The sequence below is a fragment of the Stegostoma tigrinum genome, chromosome X, assembly GCF_030684315.1.
Source record: "Stegostoma tigrinum isolate sSteTig4 chromosome X, sSteTig4.hap1, whole genome shotgun sequence".
Lineage (NCBI taxonomy): Eukaryota > Metazoa > Chordata > Chondrichthyes > Orectolobiformes > Stegostomatidae > Stegostoma > Stegostoma tigrinum.
This window is the reverse complement of record NC_081404.1, coordinates 17,093,221-17,112,448: the sequence shown is the minus strand read 5'-3', so window position 1 is coordinate 17,112,448 and position 19,228 is coordinate 17,093,221. Positions and strand designations below refer to the sequence as shown.

At 43.5% G+C, this 19,228-nt stretch overlaps 1 protein-coding gene across 1 annotated transcript in view; it reads right to left on the bottom strand.

Annotated features, from left to right (window-relative positions):
- Nucleotides 1-592: 592 nt before the first annotated feature.
- The window catches only part of bloc1s1 (biogenesis of lysosomal organelles complex-1, subunit 1), a 103,846-nt gene continuing 85,210 nt past the window's right edge, over nt 593-19,228 (bottom strand). The window contains exons 3-4 of the mRNA XM_048523266.2: nt 14,864-14,996; nt 593-1,779 (exon numbers count right to left, since the gene is read on the bottom strand). Of these exons, the coding sequence (XP_048379223.2) occupies nt 1,672-1,779; nt 14,864-14,996 (241 nt within the window). The 3' untranslated portion in view covers nt 593-1,671. The remainder of the gene's footprint in view (nt 1,780-14,863; nt 14,997-19,228) is intronic.

Here is a 19,228-nt window from a genome sequence, read left to right as displayed (position 1 = left end):
TGCCATTCAAGAAGATCATGGCTGATCTGTTCATGGACTCAGCTCCGTTCATCCGTTCACTCACCATAACACTTAATTCCTTTACTGTTCAAAAATCTACCTTTGCCTTAAAAACATTCAATGAAGTGGCCTCAACAACTTCACTGGGCAGGGAATTCCACAGATTCACAACCCTTTGGGTGAAGAAGTTCCTCCTCAATTCAGTCCTAAATCTGCTCTCCCTTATTTTGAGGCTGTGCTCCCTTGTTCTAGTTTCACCCACCAGTGGAAGCAACCTCCCTGCTTCTATCTTATCTGTTCCATTCACAATTTTATAGGTTCCTGTAAGATGACCCTGCTCATTCTTCTAAATTCCAATGAGTATAGTCCCAGTCTACTCTATCTCTCTTGGACAATTGGAAAGAATGGGCTTGAGATTACCCTAAATCAGTCTTTAGCATTGCAGGCAGAGATGATTTTCACTCTGGCTGGGCTTAGCCCAAAAAGGCAAAAGGACAATGCGGTAAAACTGCACTGTGTGATCAAAAGATCATCTCAACCACACTACATACACACCAGGGTCACTGGGGGCAAATGCAAACACAGCAACACAATCAGTAAACAGTGAGTTTATTTGCATCAGTGTTATTTATCATCTTACATGATTAAATCAACACCAAGAATACCTTTCAGTCACTCATTTATATACATTAGTATGCAGAGAAGCTTTTGGGTGGGGCAACATTGTACTCTGACACAAAAAGACTGGCACATTTAAACAAAGAAAAAGCATCTATTTTAATAAGGATCCCACATTCTGAGGAATGCCAGAACACAGCAACAGAACACAAGCGAGTGAGATCTATCTCAATAAGAACAGAAAGTAGTAGTGACAAGACGCTGGGAAATCAAGTTATCTGTTTGGCAAACTGCAGAAAGGAAAAGCAACAGATAAAAAGAACAAGCTGGCAAATGAGGCCATCCATCAAGAATGCACTGCAGCAACAGGGAAGCAGCAGCTGCTGTGCGAAGTCTAGCAAGGAAGGTGATTCTAGTGACAGCGCAGTCGAATGAGAAGCGATAGCTGTAGTCTGGCAATTGACATCATCGCAGACAATAGACCGCAGGAAGGAAAAGTAACAATGTCCTCCAGCGGGACAAATAAATACAAGTGTACAAAATACAGCAACATGTGATGTTAATTGTCTGGCACAGAGGACTGAGCTTGTGGGAAAATTTGATCAAAATGGAATTAGTTTGGTTTCAACTGGGCAGTAGTCCACCGAGTATTTCTATCAAGAATTCTCTCTGGTGTCTTTTTAAAAGAAAATTTGCCAATAACAACCAAAGACTCGTACAAATTGTTTTAGCAGTGGAGAATGACATGGGCCTAGATATATTTCATTCGAGACCTCAGGATTTATACATTATCCTTCCTAGATGATTGCACTCTGGGAAAACAAATAAACGCACAAAGTCATAGATATCTGCATTCAAGTTTAGGATATTGAAATTAACAGTCAGACAGTGGGTGGATAAGAGTCCCCAACAGGAAAGGGATTGCAGCATTAATGCAACTTTCCTGTTGGAAATCCTGTTGTACAGCTTGTTTAGAATGTCAGCTTTAAATTCTGAAGATGCTTCAACTTCTTCCTCACAAAATGCCCATTTTGCAGGCTCACATTTGAAACTTCATGTTGCAGGCTGTAGCTGTCCTTTATAGACGTATTCTAGGGCAGTGGCGATAGTTCTCATGTCCATCTCAATACTTCTTGCCCAATTCTCGACATCACCAATTTCCTGAAGAGAAAACAAAGAGATTCAGTGAGGCCAGACCAAAGAAATATCCACTTGCTGCTTATCTGTAAGGCTAGCATCCCTGGCCCTTTAAAATGAAACATGCACAGCTAGTTTTTGGGCACTGCCCTCAGATGCCAGTCTTCCGGTAAAAAAAGAATGAACTTGTGTTTCAACAGTATCTCTGTTTTGGTGGTGTTGACTGAAGGATAAAATATTGGCTAGGACAATCGGAAGAACTCCCCTGCTCTTCTCTAAGAAAGTGGCATGTGATCTTTTGTATCTACCCGAGAGGACAGACGAGAATCATGGTTAACATCTCGCTCAAAAGCCAGCGCCTTTGACAGTGCAATGATCCCTCAATACTGCAGTCGAATATTGATTGGGATTATTGCATGTGCTCGAGACCCTGGAGAGAGACTTGAATTCACAACCTTCTGACTCAGAGGCAAGGATTATGACAAGATATTTGCTGATAGGAGCTATTATAGCCAACTGAAATCCTGTCCCTTTGTTAGAACTTATAGCAGTGGTTACTTGATACTAAGCAAGAGGAAGGATGTGGACCGATTTCCTGCTCCCAAGCTGATTTGAGCATCTGCAATGAATGCCTGGAAATCACATCTGAGACACCCCACTCACCCTGGCAGGTAAGATATCTGCTCACTAGGCCATCAGAGAGTTTTCTCTATAATAAACTGGAAAAAGGAAACAGCTGTCTGATTCAAGCACTCCATCAGTAAGTCATAGAATCAAAGCATCCCTACAGTGTAAAAGAGAGGCCATTCGGCCTATTGGGTCTGCACCGCCTCTCCAAACAGCATCCTACCCTATCCCCGTAACCCCACATTTATCATGAGTAACCCATGTAGCCTGCACATTATGGGGCAATTTAGCATGGCTAATCCACCTAGCCTGCACATCTTTGGGCTGTGGGAGGAAACCCACATGACAAAGGGAAAATGTGCAAACAGACAGTTGCTGGAGGCTGGAATTGAACCCAGGTCCCTGGTGCCGTGAGGCAGCAGTGCTAACATCTGAGCCACCCTAATCCCATGATCCCACTGTTCCCATTTCCCTCTATTCTACTTTCTTTCAACCACCTATCCAACCTATCTTCAAGTTTTTTTTAAATGAACACTCTGGAGTAGGTGTGACCTGAACCTGAACCTTCTGACCCAGAGGTAGGGACATTACCACTATGTCACAAGAGTACTAAAGCTTACAGCACTGGGTATTTCTTGGCAGTCTCCCATCCAATACTAACCAGGTCAGAGCTAACACAATGTGGAGTGCCCACAGTCCAAAGATGCGCAGGTTAGGGCAGATTGGCCATGGGAAATGCAGGGTTAGTGTCTGGGTGGGCTGTTCTTTGGAGGGTCAGTATGGACTCAATGGGCGAAATGGCTTGCTTCCAGGCTGTTGGGATTCTATGAACTCAGCTGCCCCTCCCAGGTCCAAAACCATATCAAAGTACATACTGGGGACAGTCTGTAGGGTGATTTGGTATGGCGGCAGAAACAATCTCCTCTGATATATTGAGTGTTGACCCACTTCTTCACGTCTTCCTTTGTATTTACACCTTCTTAAATCAAACAACATGCTCATGAATCTACACTGCACCTTCTGAATGTCTGAAATTGCACATCACATGTCAACTGCAAATGGGTTAGCGTACAGGTGAGATTCTTTTCATTGAATTATATAGTTTCCACTGCCCACCTCCTGTGGAAGACAAAACAGGCAGGTTGGTGATCTGCTCCCAGTCCTGCTTAGGAGAGTAGGCACCGTGACCGGATTTTCTCTCATGTGAAAATGTCTGCAATGGGTTCTGTAGATAATGAGACTAGGATTATGCAAATAAACACAGTGAGGGGTACATCTGCATCCCAGCAGTCATTTGCACTGTAACTTGCTGCTTGACATGCTATTCTAGGACATCTCTATCCATCTTAAACTGGGTCAGTGCCATGCAGGAGGTACAGAACAGTAAAGGCAAGATGGTAATAGTCAATCACGTTAAAGGCATTACAGTTGAACTTGACAACAGCAGGAAACTGGTGATTTGGCTCCTTGAATTCCATTTATATTGTGGAGGGGTGTGCTTCCATGAAAGCTGAAGATATTTCAAAGGAAAGCAATGAAAACTCAATTGGATAGGGCTTGCCAGATTTTGCACAATTTATCTGGTCATCACATGACCACAATTATGCAGCTGTGAAGTTGTTAGCCAGTGTGAGAGACAATTCAAAATCTGCAGCTCAGTCTATCAGTGAGCGTAAAATTTTATACTCTCTTTATTGCTGCTATTGTGCTAATTAGTGCAACATGAGGACAATTTGTGCTAGCTTGTGTATATGGACATGAATGAGCCCCACTATGATGCCCCATACAGCTACATAGCTTACTAACACTGCCACCCAGGCTCTCCCACAGAATGGGTAGTTGGATGAGATACTGAAGGACTTTCTGTCTTTTCAGAGTTGTACCCGTGTTTAGAGCAGGTGAAGGCAAAAAAACAATTAAAAGTCTGAAATTAAAACAGAAAATGCTTTATACTCAGCAGATCAGAAAGCATCTGTGGCGAGAGAAACAGAATTCATGAAACATCCCTCTTTCATTAAAATGTCACGGGCCTGAAGTGTTAGCTCAAGTTTTTCTCTTCACAGGTGCTATTAGGCCTGTTAAGCAGTTCCCTTATTTCCAATTTTTGTCATTCTGACTATTTTGCTTTTATTTCAAAAAGTCTGAAAATGCACGAGAAGCAAGAGTCCTCCATCTAACCTGTGGAACATGATTCAATCCGGATCAGAAGCCTCTGCCCCACACCCTCCAACAAAAGTCAGAGTGAGACCAAATATAAACTGGAGGAACAATGCCTCATATTTTGCCTTGGGAGCCCGCAGCCCAATGGCCTGAACATCGACTTCACCAATTTCAAAATCTCTCCTCCACCAGCCTGTCCACCCTTCCCACTGGCCACCTACAATAACCCGCTACTTGCATCACCAGCTTCAAAGTCTCCCCACCCCCAACCTGTCCATTTTCCTACCCACCTATGCAATCCACCTTTCCCACTGCCCAATCACAATACCCCCTACTGATCTCCATCTCACCTACACTTGCCCCGGCCCCACGCCCCTCCATTTATTTCTGGGTTCCCCTCCCCCTCCCCAATCCTGACAAAGGGTTTTGGCCTGAAACATTGCTCCCTGGATGCTGTCTAACCGGCTGTGCTTTTCCAGTTCCACAGCTAGTGATTCTGGCTTCCAGCATCTGCAGTGCTTACTGTTTCCAAAAAAAGTCATGCCTGATTTAAAAAAAGCAAAAGGAGAGTCTTCCAAAACGTGGGGATCTCCCTTACATTGGAAAATTGTGGTCTAATGACATTAGTGTTGTAATGCCATTTTGACTTCTGTATTTGGAAGGTTCTCAAGAGGCCAAGCCCAACAGCAGAACCAGAGAGTGGCCAGAAAAGGCTGAGCATAAGGTCTAAGAACAGCCTATTTGTTTGTACCTTTGCAGGCGAGGAGCAGAGTGTCTTCCTCCTCTAGACCGCACAAGGATTTCTCAGGTCTTCCCAGCTTTAGCCAGGCCTCTCTGACCCAGCACTGACATTGACTTCCAAATCCCCAGTCCAACACCAGTTTTATTAACTACTCACCTGGGCACCCAACTGGCGCTGTCAGACTGTAAGACCATTGTAGGAGCAGAAATAGGTCATTCAGCCCATTGAGTCTGATAATCTGTTTTAGATGTGTGGCCTTGTAATCTGAGGTGATGTCCTCTGGTCCTAGACTCTCCTACAAGGGTAAAATAACCACCTCTGCCTATCTCCCCTGTTGAGATCCACATCATCTTGTATTTTGTAAGTGAGACCTAGGGTTAAAATTTCCTGGATCTTGTGCCGAAACCCCCTCTGGGGGCTTTATTGCCACAATACATGGTCACCTACCTCCAGGTAAAATTGACTGTTTGAAGTCAGACAGCAGTGGATTCAAACCCAGAGTGCAATACTTGGGCACAGAACCTTGACCAGCTGATCCCAGGACAGGTGAGCATATGACATTGCGAAATAAAGTCACATTAAGCTCCTGTTCCCCTCCTCTTCCCCCAGCTTGTATTGTTCCAGCAGTGAGAATTAGCCAATCATAAAATGAACTCCCAGCACTGGGCTTTGACAACTCTGATCAGTTGGGCTATGAAGTAACTAAAGAAGAAAAGTGTCAACATCCCAGGAGGACCACAGGGCTACTCACTCATCCAAGAGAGACACTGGTTCTCCCTACACTTCTACTTAAGTAGAGTAGAGGTTTCCTGCAGCGTTAGCTATGAAAGTGGATGCAGATTTAGCAACAGGCAGCAGCCCAGTCATTTTCATCACAGGTTTTCATATTTATACAACATATTGTCTCTTGTCATAAGATGTGCAAACTTCATTAATTATATACTGTTATTATGCTACTTTATTGCTGTTTTGCTTTTATTGGCATCTGGGATTGCATTAACCATCGAGTGTTAAATTGGGGTCATATTAGAAAATAATTCTGGAAATGCTGATATAGGCTGACACTTTGATGGACTGGGTGAGTGCTACACTGTTGGAGGTGTCATTTTTCAGATGGGATAGAACATAGAACAGTACAGCACAGAACAGGCCCTTCAGCCCACAATGTTGTGCCGACCATTGATCCTCATGTATGCACCCTCAAATTTCTGTGACCATATACATGTCCAGCAGTCTCTTAAATGACCCCAATGACCTTGCTTCCACAACTGCTGCTGGCAACGCATTCCATGCTCTCACAACTCTCTGCGTAAAGAACCTGCCTCTGACATCCCCTCGATACTTTCCACCAACCAGCTTAAAACTATGACCCCTCGTGCTAGCCATTTCTGCCCTGGGAAATAGTCTCTGGCTATCTGTTAAACAAAAACTAAAATCGGTCTCTAAAAAGATCCCAGTGTACTAATGGAAGAGCAGTGGGGAGTTCATGTAGCTTCCCGGCAAACACGTGCTTCAATCAACACCACCGAAAGTAGATTAACAGCTTATTTCTCTCTGCAGGACCTTGCTGTGTGCAGATTTGTGCCATGTTGACATATTTAACGACAGTTAACTGCTTATCAAAAGGTTAATTAAAGTCAGCAGCTAAATATTTTAGATCGTGAATGCACTATACAGTTGCAACGTCCCTATTTTCATACACCAAAGCTTTAAGACTCCGTTCTAAAGATACCCTCAGTAACAACATTTGGGAATAGATCATAGTTGCAGATTTAGACAGACACACGAACAGGCAGAGAATAGGGGGCTGCAGACCATGTGCCGGCAGATGGGATTAGTTTAGAATGGCATCACGGTTGGCACAGACATAGTGGGCCAAAGGGCCTGTTCCTATGCTGTACTGCTGAGTGTTCTATTGCTTGTGGAAGGATTGGATTACAGCTTCAGGAAGGGAGTAGCCGTCCTAGTCTTAGCAATTCATTATTTCATTACCAAGGCATGCATGATTTTGTTTTTTCTTTGCAAATCAGCTGGATGAACAGAATTGAGAATTTAAGGATTGTGCTGGGCGATGGAGCATAATGGTTCCTGAAACACAGATATACACCAGATGAAAACATGTTACTGCATCACTCTTCCAGATTACATTGTGGCTAAAGTAACAGCTGCCTCTCCGAACTCACCTTTCCAATGATAACAGCAATTCTTCTGGACTGATGATTCGAGTTAAAACTGGATTTGCCAGGGTCATGCTAAGATTGATTTGATTTTTCTCCCCAAGCCAGCAGATGGTGCTCAGTGCGGCATCAATTCAATGTTGCTAACCAAACAGGCTTTATCTTTTCTCCATCTATTTTTCTGCACTTCTCCCTTGACAAAATACTTAACCATGCTGGCGTTTTGTACCTAACAGAGACCCATGAGGTAGGGCTGTCAATCCTCCCAGAGTGTTGCATACATTCTTACAGACAATTAGATGTTGGAGGCATTCAGCCCATCGAGTCTGCTCCACCATTCAATGAGATCATGTCTAAAGTTTTTGAGAAAATTTATAGCTCGGGTTGTGGATGAGGTTGCAGACTTGCTCGCTGAACTGGTGTGTCTAATTGCAGATGTTTTGTCATCGTGCTAGGTAATATCATCAGTGTGCCTCCAGTGAAGCATTGGTGTTCTGTCCCGCTTGTTATTAACATGCCTTTGTTTGCTGGGGTGGTTGGCATCACTTCCAGTTCTGTTTTTCAGATGGTACAAAACATCTGCAATCAAATACACTGGCTCGGCGAGCAAGTCTACAGGATCATGTCGGATCTGATAATCTTCAGCTCCACCCTCCTGCCTTTACCCCATTTCCCTCGATTCCCTTACTGATTAATAATCTGGATGTGAGTTTGCTCGCTGAGCTGGAAGGTTAGGTTTCAGACGTTTCGTCACCATTCTAGGTAACATCATCAGTGAGCCTCCAACGAAGCGCTGGTGTTATGTCCCGCTTTAATTATTTGAATGGTTTAAAAATCTGTCTATCTTAGCCTCAACAGCCCTCTGCAGTAAAGAATTCCATAGATACATTACCTTCTGAAAGGAGAAATTACTCATCTCAGTTTTAAATGTACAACCCTTTACTCTGAAATTGTGCCCTCCATTCAACTAAAGTTGGCACCTCTACTAACAGTATGTCAGACAAAGCGGCTATTCTTTAGGTGTGAGTGTAACAAGTTAATGCCAATCCTCTTACTATCAGGCTAATCCCAACATTCCCAAGCTTCTTCGCTGGACATGATGCAGCACATTTGTTATTTTATCCCCAATTTTGAGAATATTATATTCACATTCAGTCACTGTACATGACCCAGTGAAATCAAAAGGGCTTGATCAATATGGTCATCATAATCCTGGGATTCCTCCTCAAACCGCAGGCTTCCAGTCTTCAAGGCAGACCACATGATGATTTGCATTGCTTCAACACCGGACCGAACCTATTGCAGAGGGTCAGATCATGTGGATTCTGGGCAGACTCCACGAATTGTCTCATTTTAAACTAGCATGGCATGTTCTGTTGGGTCTGTGACTGGGCTCGAGGGACTGCCAATGGAGGGTCCTGGTAGGTAACATCAGCCTTGGCTAGCTCAGAACTGCTTCTTCCACTGAGGGCACCTGTCAGGGCACTCCCCATCATGTGGCCAACAGCTGAGCCCACCGCCACTCCCGCAGCCATGCTTACTATCTGTGCCATCCGACCCAGCTGCCAGAGCTACAGGGTTTGGGGCAATGGCTATTGGTGGAAGATGAGCAAGCCACAGGAAGTTGCTCACTCAGCTCCAGCTTCCTCTGGGCAACGCGAGACCGTGACTGGGAACAGGATCAGAATTGGGCTCCAGCCAAATGGAATGAACTCATTGCCAAAACCTGGGATTGAACCAGGGACCTTTAGATTTTCAATCTAATGCTCTCCCAAGTGAGGGTAGTGGCTAGGAGGATGGTTCCTGGCTGGACAGTGTTGAGCTAGGGTTTACAGTCTAAAAATAGGGCTCTGATCATTTAGGACTGGGAAGCAGATAAATTTCTTGAGACAAAGGATTGTGAATATTCAGAATTCTTGATCCAGGAGCACCGTGTGTGCTTAGTTGTTGAGTTTATTCAAAGGCAGAGATCTATAGATTTTTGTGTACTGAGGGAATTGAGGGATACAGGGCTAGTACAGAAACTTTATACTGAGTGGTGGGGTATGCATGAGGAGCCACAGGACCTATAGATAGGATTAGAGTAGGGAAACATGATAAAGGACAAAATGAAAAGCTCTTACATGAATAGACACAGCATTAATCATAAGATAGATGAATTGATGACACAAATAAGTAAATGGGTACAATCTAATAGCCATTATGTAGACTGGAGTCTGAATTTAATGTTCCTGATGTGAACCCCACCATCCATTTATTCCAAGGATTTAGGATGGCAGCAACAGAAATCCTGTCCACTGAGAATTACCAGGCAGAGGCCAGTAGCTCTCTGTTGCTGGCACTGTCACTAACATCATGGCTGTTACTATATATACAGTGAAGCCTTCACCAGAGATCATTGTGGGACCCACAGAAGAGGCAGATGGAATGCACTGGGGTCACCACCTTTTTTTAAAATGCAAGAGTGGAGGGCTGTCTCTTAGAAGCCACTTGCGTTCCTGATGCTGTGTCCCTCGATCAGGTACTGAAGTGCCTTTGAAAAGAAAGATTCCCAACAGACTGCTGTCGATCCAGACAAGGTTTGCTTGGGTGAACTTCAGGAGAAACAGGAATTCTTTACAAGTCCTGGAGAATCTCTGGGCCACCCTGAAATTTCAGTGAGCTTGTGATAATGATCAAGTGGCCCAATAATGAGCCTGATTAGCCAGCCAGTAGGTTCTCCATTTCAGCCCTACTTCACCACTGTCACAGTGGGGCCTGTTTTCACATTAGTGAGAACAGGATTCCTGGCTTTCCCCAGGATGCAGGCCCACCCATTCCAGCCTGTGGTTGTAAGGTGACCAAGTGTAGGAATGGCACATTCTTGACACTTTAGAAGGGTTGAGCATAGATATGGAAGATTTTCTTTTCCCAGTGAGTCATGAATCTTTGGAATGCTCTACTCCCAGAGAGACTGGGTAAGGCTAGGGTTACTTGCGTGGAACAGATAACACTGACGGTGGGACCTGAATGAGGTCTACGAAATTCTGAGGGGCATAGGTAGGGTTGAAAGGAATAAATTTTTCTTCTTAGCAGAGAGGTCAATTTACCAGGGAACACAGATTGACAGTAAGGGCCAGGAGGTTTGGAAGGGATATGAGGAGAATTTCATCCAGTCAGAAGGTGGCAGGTATCTGGAACTCGGTGCCCGAAAGGCTGGTGAAGGCAGGAGCCCTCAAGACATACACTTGAAATGCCACAGCATACAAAGGTTATGGGACAAATGCTGGGAAATAGGATTAGATTAGATAGGAGTCTAATGACCGGTGTGGATATTTCATAGAATCCCTACACAGTGTGGAAGGCGGCCATCTGGCCCATCATGTCCACACTGATCTCTGAAGACCATCCCAGCCAAGCCCAACTCCCCTACTATGTTGGGCCAATAGGCCTCTTTCTCCATTGTAATATTATGCCTCGAGCCAAGGAGGTGGAATCATTAAAAATATTCAAGGCTGAGATAGACAGGAATTCTTGAACTACAGCTAACCTTTCACTACGTAGCACATGGGCAGGGAGTGGGTTGGTTGATCAAATATTCTGGATAATCAAAAGGTCTGCATAATCAATGTAAAAGCACACACTAAGTAAAAAATGTAATGCAGGAGTATACACATCATTGTTATACTACAGTTGCAGCATAAAACACTGAAATAATTATGAAACTCTGACTTAAGTAAAATTTACTGGCAGAGAGCCTTCTCACCTCGTACCCTCAACTGACCACTTGGACATCACGATGTTTGAGGAGAAATTGACTCGAAAGTTAATCAACTGTCGATATTTTGTGCAGCCATTCGATTGAACAAGTATATTTACACGGAGGTTAATAAATTTAAAAAACTACAATAACTGGACAGAATAATACGGTAAACTATGCAGTATTTTGAGGTACATAAATTTTGCCAGTTTATCAAGCGTGCTGGTTCACAAAGTGCCTGTTAAAACAAAGTTTGTTGCATAAGAGAGTCACAAGGACCAAACAGAAAGGTCAAGTTGAGACTAAAATCAATCAATCTTGATCGTATTGAATGGTGGAACAGGTTTGAGGGGGCCATATGGCCTACTCCAGCTCCCATTTCTGTGATTTCATGTTCTTATCCCTGTTCTTACGAGCCATTAGGAAAAGCCTCAAATAAAAGATTTCTAAACCTTAAAACAAAGATTATACTAATAAAGGCTGAGAATGCGAGAACAGTCAAGACTTTACAAATTGGAGAAAACAGCAAATCACAAATAGCTGAATGAGCCTGTTAAGTTTCAAATTAATGACCGTTAGAAAATGTAAAGAAAACAAAAATCGCTGCAGCACTCTGGCGAATTCATGATACCAGGAATCTTTATCAATTAAATGTAATGCGGAAATACTGTTATCTGTCGGCATTGTTACATTTTCAGTATTTTCTTAAAGTAACAAACTAAGTTGCAATTTTTCATGTGCCCTCATGTGTCATTTTCCTGAAGAAATGATTAACAAATAATATAGAAAACAGTTTACAATCTGCAAGAACCTCCATTAGCATTAAGCAAGGACTTCCAAGCCTGCTGTTCACAAATTTGCAGTAGTCTGGCAGGTGATGAGTTATTGGAGCCACATTGTTCTGAATAATCTTATTTATTAAATTCACTGATCGGCAGAGTGGAAATCTTGTAGCGACTTAATTGCCAGAGTTATAACAGTAGGTTAGAAAAATGAAAATATCAAAGTAACTATCTAAACCCTCCAAATGACAGATCGAGCCACATTTTCCACGAAAATCACAGCCCTCCTGAATGCATTCATTATGAAACAGCTAAGCAGCTTCAAATTCTTGACGCAGAAGGTAAAAGGCTGTTTGAGCAGCAGCTGGAGAGTTGAAAATAATTATAGCATCAATAGTTAACTAGGTCTCTTAAGAGATCAAGCAGCATCACGCCCACAGGTGTGGGCTCTCAATTGAAGGCAAACAGCATACTTGGGTTATTCCACTGCAGTGAAACATGTTTGAGGAGAATGCAATGGGGTGTAATGGATGAGTTCGGAAATGGGTAGAATGCACTACAGGATGATACATAGCTTGTTGAAACATGTTGTCAGATGAACCCGTATAGGACATTCAACTAAAAAGATGGCATTCTTCCTCCCCAGGAAAATGCCATGTGCAAGTGAAGTCTGTTATTTGAGATATTCAACCATGCTTGGATTGTGTCAATTTACAGAGGCCTATCTGAAATGGGGAAGAAAAAGCATTCTATCCGTCCTTCAGAGTGTGGGTAGCATCAAGAAAAACAGATTTACCCAAATGATAGTACGAGCATCCAGTGAAACAATGAGTGAGAGTGGCAAGGGAGTTAAAAAAACAAATCAGTAAATATACCATCACAAACAAAAGATTCTCAGTAACTGAAGAAGGGTAATACCAGAAACGTTGACTGCTCCTTTCCTCTAGATGCTGCCTGGCCTGCTGTGTTCTGCCAACCTCCTGTTTGTCTGTCCTGACTAACTGATTACTGGCTAAGTAATGATGGAGATTCAATTCCCTGACCTGGGACATCAGTGGAGATAGTCATTAACCTGCGATAATTAAGTGATTATGCTGTCCAGACTGTACAGTTTCTCTGACAAGTGCTGGGAAGATGTAGCAGCTCATTATTTCAAAGGGTTAGCACTTCCTAAGTGACTACAGTTAAAGTAGGTATGGCAATGTGCCAAAATCAGATATATTTAATTTCCTGTTCCCACAATTAGAAGCCAAATGTGTACAAGTAAACCAACTCCCCACCTCCCGCTCTCCCCCACCATCACCAATCTCTCAAGGAGAATGAAAATTACAGGAAGCACATTTTGCACATCAGGTTCAGTCAGGGTACAGTGTGTTCACAGTGTTTACAAGGTTACACAGATATTATACACCAAAGCTTCCACCCAGAGATTCTGCAATCTTGTGCATTCTCGGGCAACACTAAGATAGTAAAAATAATTGGTTTTAGATCAAAGCATGAGTATGCACAGAGGATAGCGTTTTCATCCCAAATCAAAATGTCTCAAGATTTAGGCCCCCTTCAGGACATAATCTAGGCTGACACTACAGCACTGCACTGTTGGAGGTAGCCCCTTTTGGTTAAAACATTAAACCAAGGTCACAGCGACTTGCTCGGGGGAGCAGAGATTTGTGGCATTAATTGATAGGCAAAATTCCTAGCTACCAAGATAACAAATTATGAAGCTGGATGAACACAGCAGGCCCAGCAGCATCTCAGGAGCACAAAAGCTGACGTTTCGGGCCTAGACCCTTCATCAGAGAGGATTCCTAGCTACCATTTCTCTTTTAATCAACACCAAAAAAAAGCAATTCACTCGTCATGCATATCATTGCTGCTTATGGGATCTTGCTGCGTGCAACCTGGCTACCAGTTCTATCTACAAAATAATAGTGACAGTGTTTTAGACATTAAAAACAGAAAGTGCTGGAAAAAACTCAACAGTGTGGTTACAGAAAGAGCTAATGTTTCAAGCCCAATGTGACTCTTCTTCGGAATGGAAGACAGGGAGAAATGTGATGGCTTTTATGACAAAAAAAGGGGGACATAGGGCAAATGAGTTAAAAGGGAAGGTCGGGAAAAGACAAGAGGTTGAAGAAGATAGGACACAAAAAGGTGCCACAGAACAGAAGTAATCGTTGTCGAGAGGTGACAAAGAAATCCAGAGTGGGTGCTAACAGCAGAATAACAGGTCAGCTCAAACTCAAGCCAAAGCCATCAAAATGGGATAAGTGATGGTGGAGGGGGTTTATATTTATGCAAATGGAGAACAGAGAACACAGCTCATTGTCTGAAACTGTTGAACTCAGTGTTGAGTCCAGAAGGCCGTAAAGTGCCTGAATGGAATATAAGATGCTATTTTTCCGGCTTGCACCGGGCTTCACAAGAACACTGTAGCAAGTCCAAGACAGAAACATGAGCAAGCAAACAGGATAGTGTATCGAAACGCTAAGCAGCCGGAAGGTAGGGGTCCCACTGGAGGACTGAGCAGAGGTGTTCTGCGAAGTTGGTCACCTGGTCTGCATTTAGTCCTCCCAACAATTTTGGAAGAAATTCATAGGCTGTGAAATGCTTTGGAGACCTTAAGGACATGATGCAAGTTCCTTCTTTCACAGGTCTATGCAGCTCCGACTGTTTCATCCGGGCTACTGCGCAAACATAAGACCAACACCTTGAACACTCTGAAGGGACAAAAATAATTCTTTCCCCCCCGTTGGAGGAAATAAGTCACACTCGCTATTTAAAGTGAATTATTGTAACCAGTCAAAAACACAATCAAGGTAATTAACAAATGTTGGGCTACTTTACTGTATATACAAGGTCCTTGCACTTTTAAATGTACCTTTAGTGCCTGGTTGAAGTTATCCACCATACCAAGCCACTGTTGTGTCTGTTTGGCAAATTGGGCAGCCTGAATCTGCAGCGTTTTTACTTCATTGTCCAGTTTCCGCTGATTCACATATGCCTGAGCCACTCTGAAAGGGAGACAACAATGTATCAATCAGCATCCTTGCAGAGGTTCAGAAATGACAGATAACTTATTTTCCAATTACATGGCTACATATGATGAATAATCTTATCAACATTTGTACTTATTTATTTCACTGAACATTCAGAGTCTATTATTTTGCTGAATAAAGTACAATGCATTTGCACTTTCTTCGTGTGTGTGCTTACACAATCAGTGCATTCTTCAAAAGCATGTCATAGAGGTCTACAGCAAGGAAACAGGCCTAACTTGCCATGTGTATTCCCTGTGCCATTTACTATTAAGACAAGACAGGGCTGCAATGCTATTGGAACACCATCGTGGTCATATTCTCCTTTTAAGTCACACGTACCAGCTTGGTTCAAACATAAATTGCTGTTCCTTAACTGCTGTTGCTAGCAGTACCCTGAGATTCCTGATCTAACTGATCATTGGCTATCACCATGAAAGGACTGCAATCATTCAGTGAGATGTTACCACTACCTTCTAGGGCAAATTTTCCTGAGTCATTCATATTTGAAAACAAAAGTGTTAAAAAATTGTTCCAGCTAACAATTCTCACCCAAACAGGTCACAATTGCTTTTCCTTGAGTCATAACCACAGGCATCTAGATAGAGCAATGCTTTACATAAGGTTTCACTGGTGCTACCAGGCATTGGTTTGAAGGAAATATTGATGGCAACATATAACAGAATGTAAATCAGAATGTAAACCGAGTGTAAATCAGAATGTAGCCGGATTTGAACGTGCCACGATAGCCAAATTCAAGCCCCATTTCCAGAGTCTCTGGGCTGGATTAGTGGCGCCCCAATCAGACAGGAGTACCTACAGCAAAGAAAGAGTTCCTAATTAAGTTTGGGCAAGATGGGGCCAGTGCGGGGAACAAGCCCACTGACCGTAGGAAGCCAATTATTCCTGATCCCACTGTGATTTAATGGTGGCTCAGGGACTGAATAGGATCTTCTCACCTCTCCTGTGCCTTCTGAAGGCCATCCAGCAAACTGTGCTGTGATTAGTTGTGGCCTTGTGAGGGTGGCGGTGGTTTAGAAAGCGGAGGGACCTTACTGACAGGTGCTTAGTGCCTAATAGAGGGACTCGGCATTGGGAAGGGGATGACCATCAAACGCCTTCCTCTCTTATCACAGTATATTACTGGCAGCAGCCACTGTACCAGGACAAAGAATGGCAAACTGTCAGTTTCACAGGCAGGATTTCCTCCCCATTCAGAGCTTGGTTGTGTGGAAGATCCAATGCTTGCAGTAAGTGCTTGAAATGCAGCTAATTGCATCGGGCCTCCCCTTCAGAAACAACGCAGGTGTTCCACCAGTTTTTAAAACTGGTTGGAGCAAGCAGCAAGAGAACATGTTGCTGCGATAAATCCAGCCAACTATTACTGTGTGAGAAGCAAAGACCCAGCTCAAGAGATGGGATGGTCTGCTCTTTCTGAAGCAGAAGTATCTCTGGCAGCAGCTAAAAACAATCTGTTGCTGTCAGGCAGATGATCCTGATAAGACAAACATCACTTTTTTTATGTGCTGCTGCCAATGCTGAGAATCCTTCAACTTCCTGCTGTTTCTTTTTGTTCACCCATGGAATGTGGGTAGCACTGGCTGTGCCCAGCACTTATTGTCTGACCCTAGTTGCCCCTTGAGGTGGTGGGGGCTTCTTGAACCAGTGCAGTCCACCTGCTGTGGCTTGACCCACAATGCCATTAGGGAGGGAATTCCAGGATTATGACCAAGTGACAGTGAAGGAACAGGGATATATTTCCAAGTCAGGATGGTGAGTGCCTTGGAGGAGAACTTGCAGCGGGTGGTATCAGCTGCCCTTGTCCCTCTAGATGGAAGTGGACATGGGTTTGGAAGGTGCTGTCTGAGGAGCTTTGGTGGATTTCTGCAGTGCATCTTGTAGAGGGTACAGACTGCTGCTACTGAGCATCGGTGGTGGACGGAGTGGATGCTTGTGGATGTGTTGCTAATCATGCGGGATGCTTTGTCCTGGATGGTGTCAAGCTTTTTGAGTGTTGTTGGAGAGGCACCCATCCAGGCAAGTGGGGAGTATTCCATCAAACTCCTGACTTGCATCTTGTAGATGGTGGATAAGCTTTGGGGAGTCAGGAGTGGGGTTACTTGCTCAGTATTCCTCACCTTTGACCTGCTCTTGTAACCACTGTGTTTTGCTGAGTTTCTAGTCAATGGTAACCCCCATATATTGATTGGGGAATTTACTCTTGGTAACATCGAGTATCAGGGGGTAGTGGTTAGATTGTCTCTCATTGGTGATAGACATAGCCTGGCATTTGCGTGATGTAAATGTTACTTGTCACTTGTCAGCCCAAACCTGGATAATGTCCAGATTTTACTGCATTTGCACATGGACTGCTTCAGCATCTGAAGGGTCATGAATGGTGCTGAACATCCACGACCATCTTCCTACGTGTCAGGTATGACTCCAACTAGCAGCATGTTTGCTCCCTGATACCCACTGATTCCAGTTTTGCTTGGGCTCCTTGATGCCACGGGCTGTCATTTTCATCTCAACTCTGGAATTCAGTGTTTTTGTCCATGTCTGAACCAAGGCTGTAATGAGGTCAGGATCTGAGTGGCCCCGGCAGAACCCAAACTGGGCATCACTGAGCACGAGCTGCTTGATAGTATTGTTGATGGACACCTTCCATCACTTTACTGGATGATCAAATAGACTAGTTATGCAGTCAATAATCCAAGACACTGTGCATTATCTAATTCAAATTTCACCACTAAACCACATAAGATGATTTCATGACAGCTGACTAAAAGCTTGGTCAAAGAGAATGGTTTTAGGGCTTGTCTTCGAGAGGATTTTGGAGGAAATTTCACAGCCTTTTTTTCCCCCCCATTATTTATTTGTCAGATGTGAGTGTCGCTGGGTGGGCGTCGCTGGCTGGGCCCAGCATTTATTGCCTGTCTCTACTCACCCTTGAGAAGGTGGTGGTGAGCTGCCTTCTTGAGCCGCTGCAGTCCACCTGCTGTGGGTTGACCCACAATGCTATTAGGGAAGGAATTCCAGGGTTTTGACTCAGTGACAGTGAAGGAAGGGCGATATATTTCCAAGTCAGGATGGGGAGTGGCTTGGAGGGAACTTGAAGGTGGAGGAGTTCCCATATGAGCATAGCTCATAAACAGATAAAAAGGTACAGCTAGGGAGGGTAGAACAACAATTGTTTTTAGGATGCTCAAGAGGCCAGAATTAGAGGAGTATGAAGATAATAAGATGTATTCTGGAGCATCCACATATTATGGAATCACATCAATTTGATGGGAACCAATTCTGTACTGTACAGAAGGAATGCACAGGACCATAGAAGGTTACAACAGATTTGGAGAAGGTTGAAAACTCCATTTGAAGATTAACTGGTTAACAATAATTGACTTCCAGGATGAAATATCGCCAACAAGCCAGCACTAATGGCGATACACAATAAGAAACAGCTGACTTAACGTCACTCCAATTAAACAGGCTCGACGTGCTGTATGTACACAATTATGGAGATCATACTTTTCGGCTGTGATGTCCTGCCACAGTTTAGCAGCTTGCCAGATCTCTCTGCCAAGGCTTTTGCACGAGGAATGGTTTGTGCAAGGAGAACATAGTCTAGGCAGACCTTTCAGAAGATGGGGCTGGAATTTAGACGGAAAAACAGAGTATTTGTATCAATATTTATGATTCTCATGCTCACAATGGATATTAGCAATTTCCCAAAAGATTCCTGTGTGATAAATATTCTGTGTTAAGATTCTTGCAAAAACAGCGAAGCAGCTATTTATGGTCCTGCTTCAATTTTTAAGCTACTTTTGTCTTCTTCTTTGGGTTCCTCACATTCAAATTTATTGGAAAGAGTGACAAACAAAATTATTTTGGCTTTCTGCTTTCCGAGATAAAACTGCTCAAATAAAATACATTGAGTAAATACAATCTTAAGAACCTATGCCATTTACTTTCCAGGGTTATTGTCTTTGAAACCCTGAAGCAGTGGCATCTACCTGGACTCAAATCAGCAGGAGAATGTGCCATGGGACGTGATTAGTTTTGTGCCAGAGGCAGCCACTCCTTAACGTCAGCTTATGAACTGAACCGGAGTGATCTTAGGCTGCTGCGGGGAAGCTGGAAGGCATGTGAATCAATGCGGGCTGGGGGTTCTACATTTCAAATACGATTGTCAGAGGCACTCAGACCAG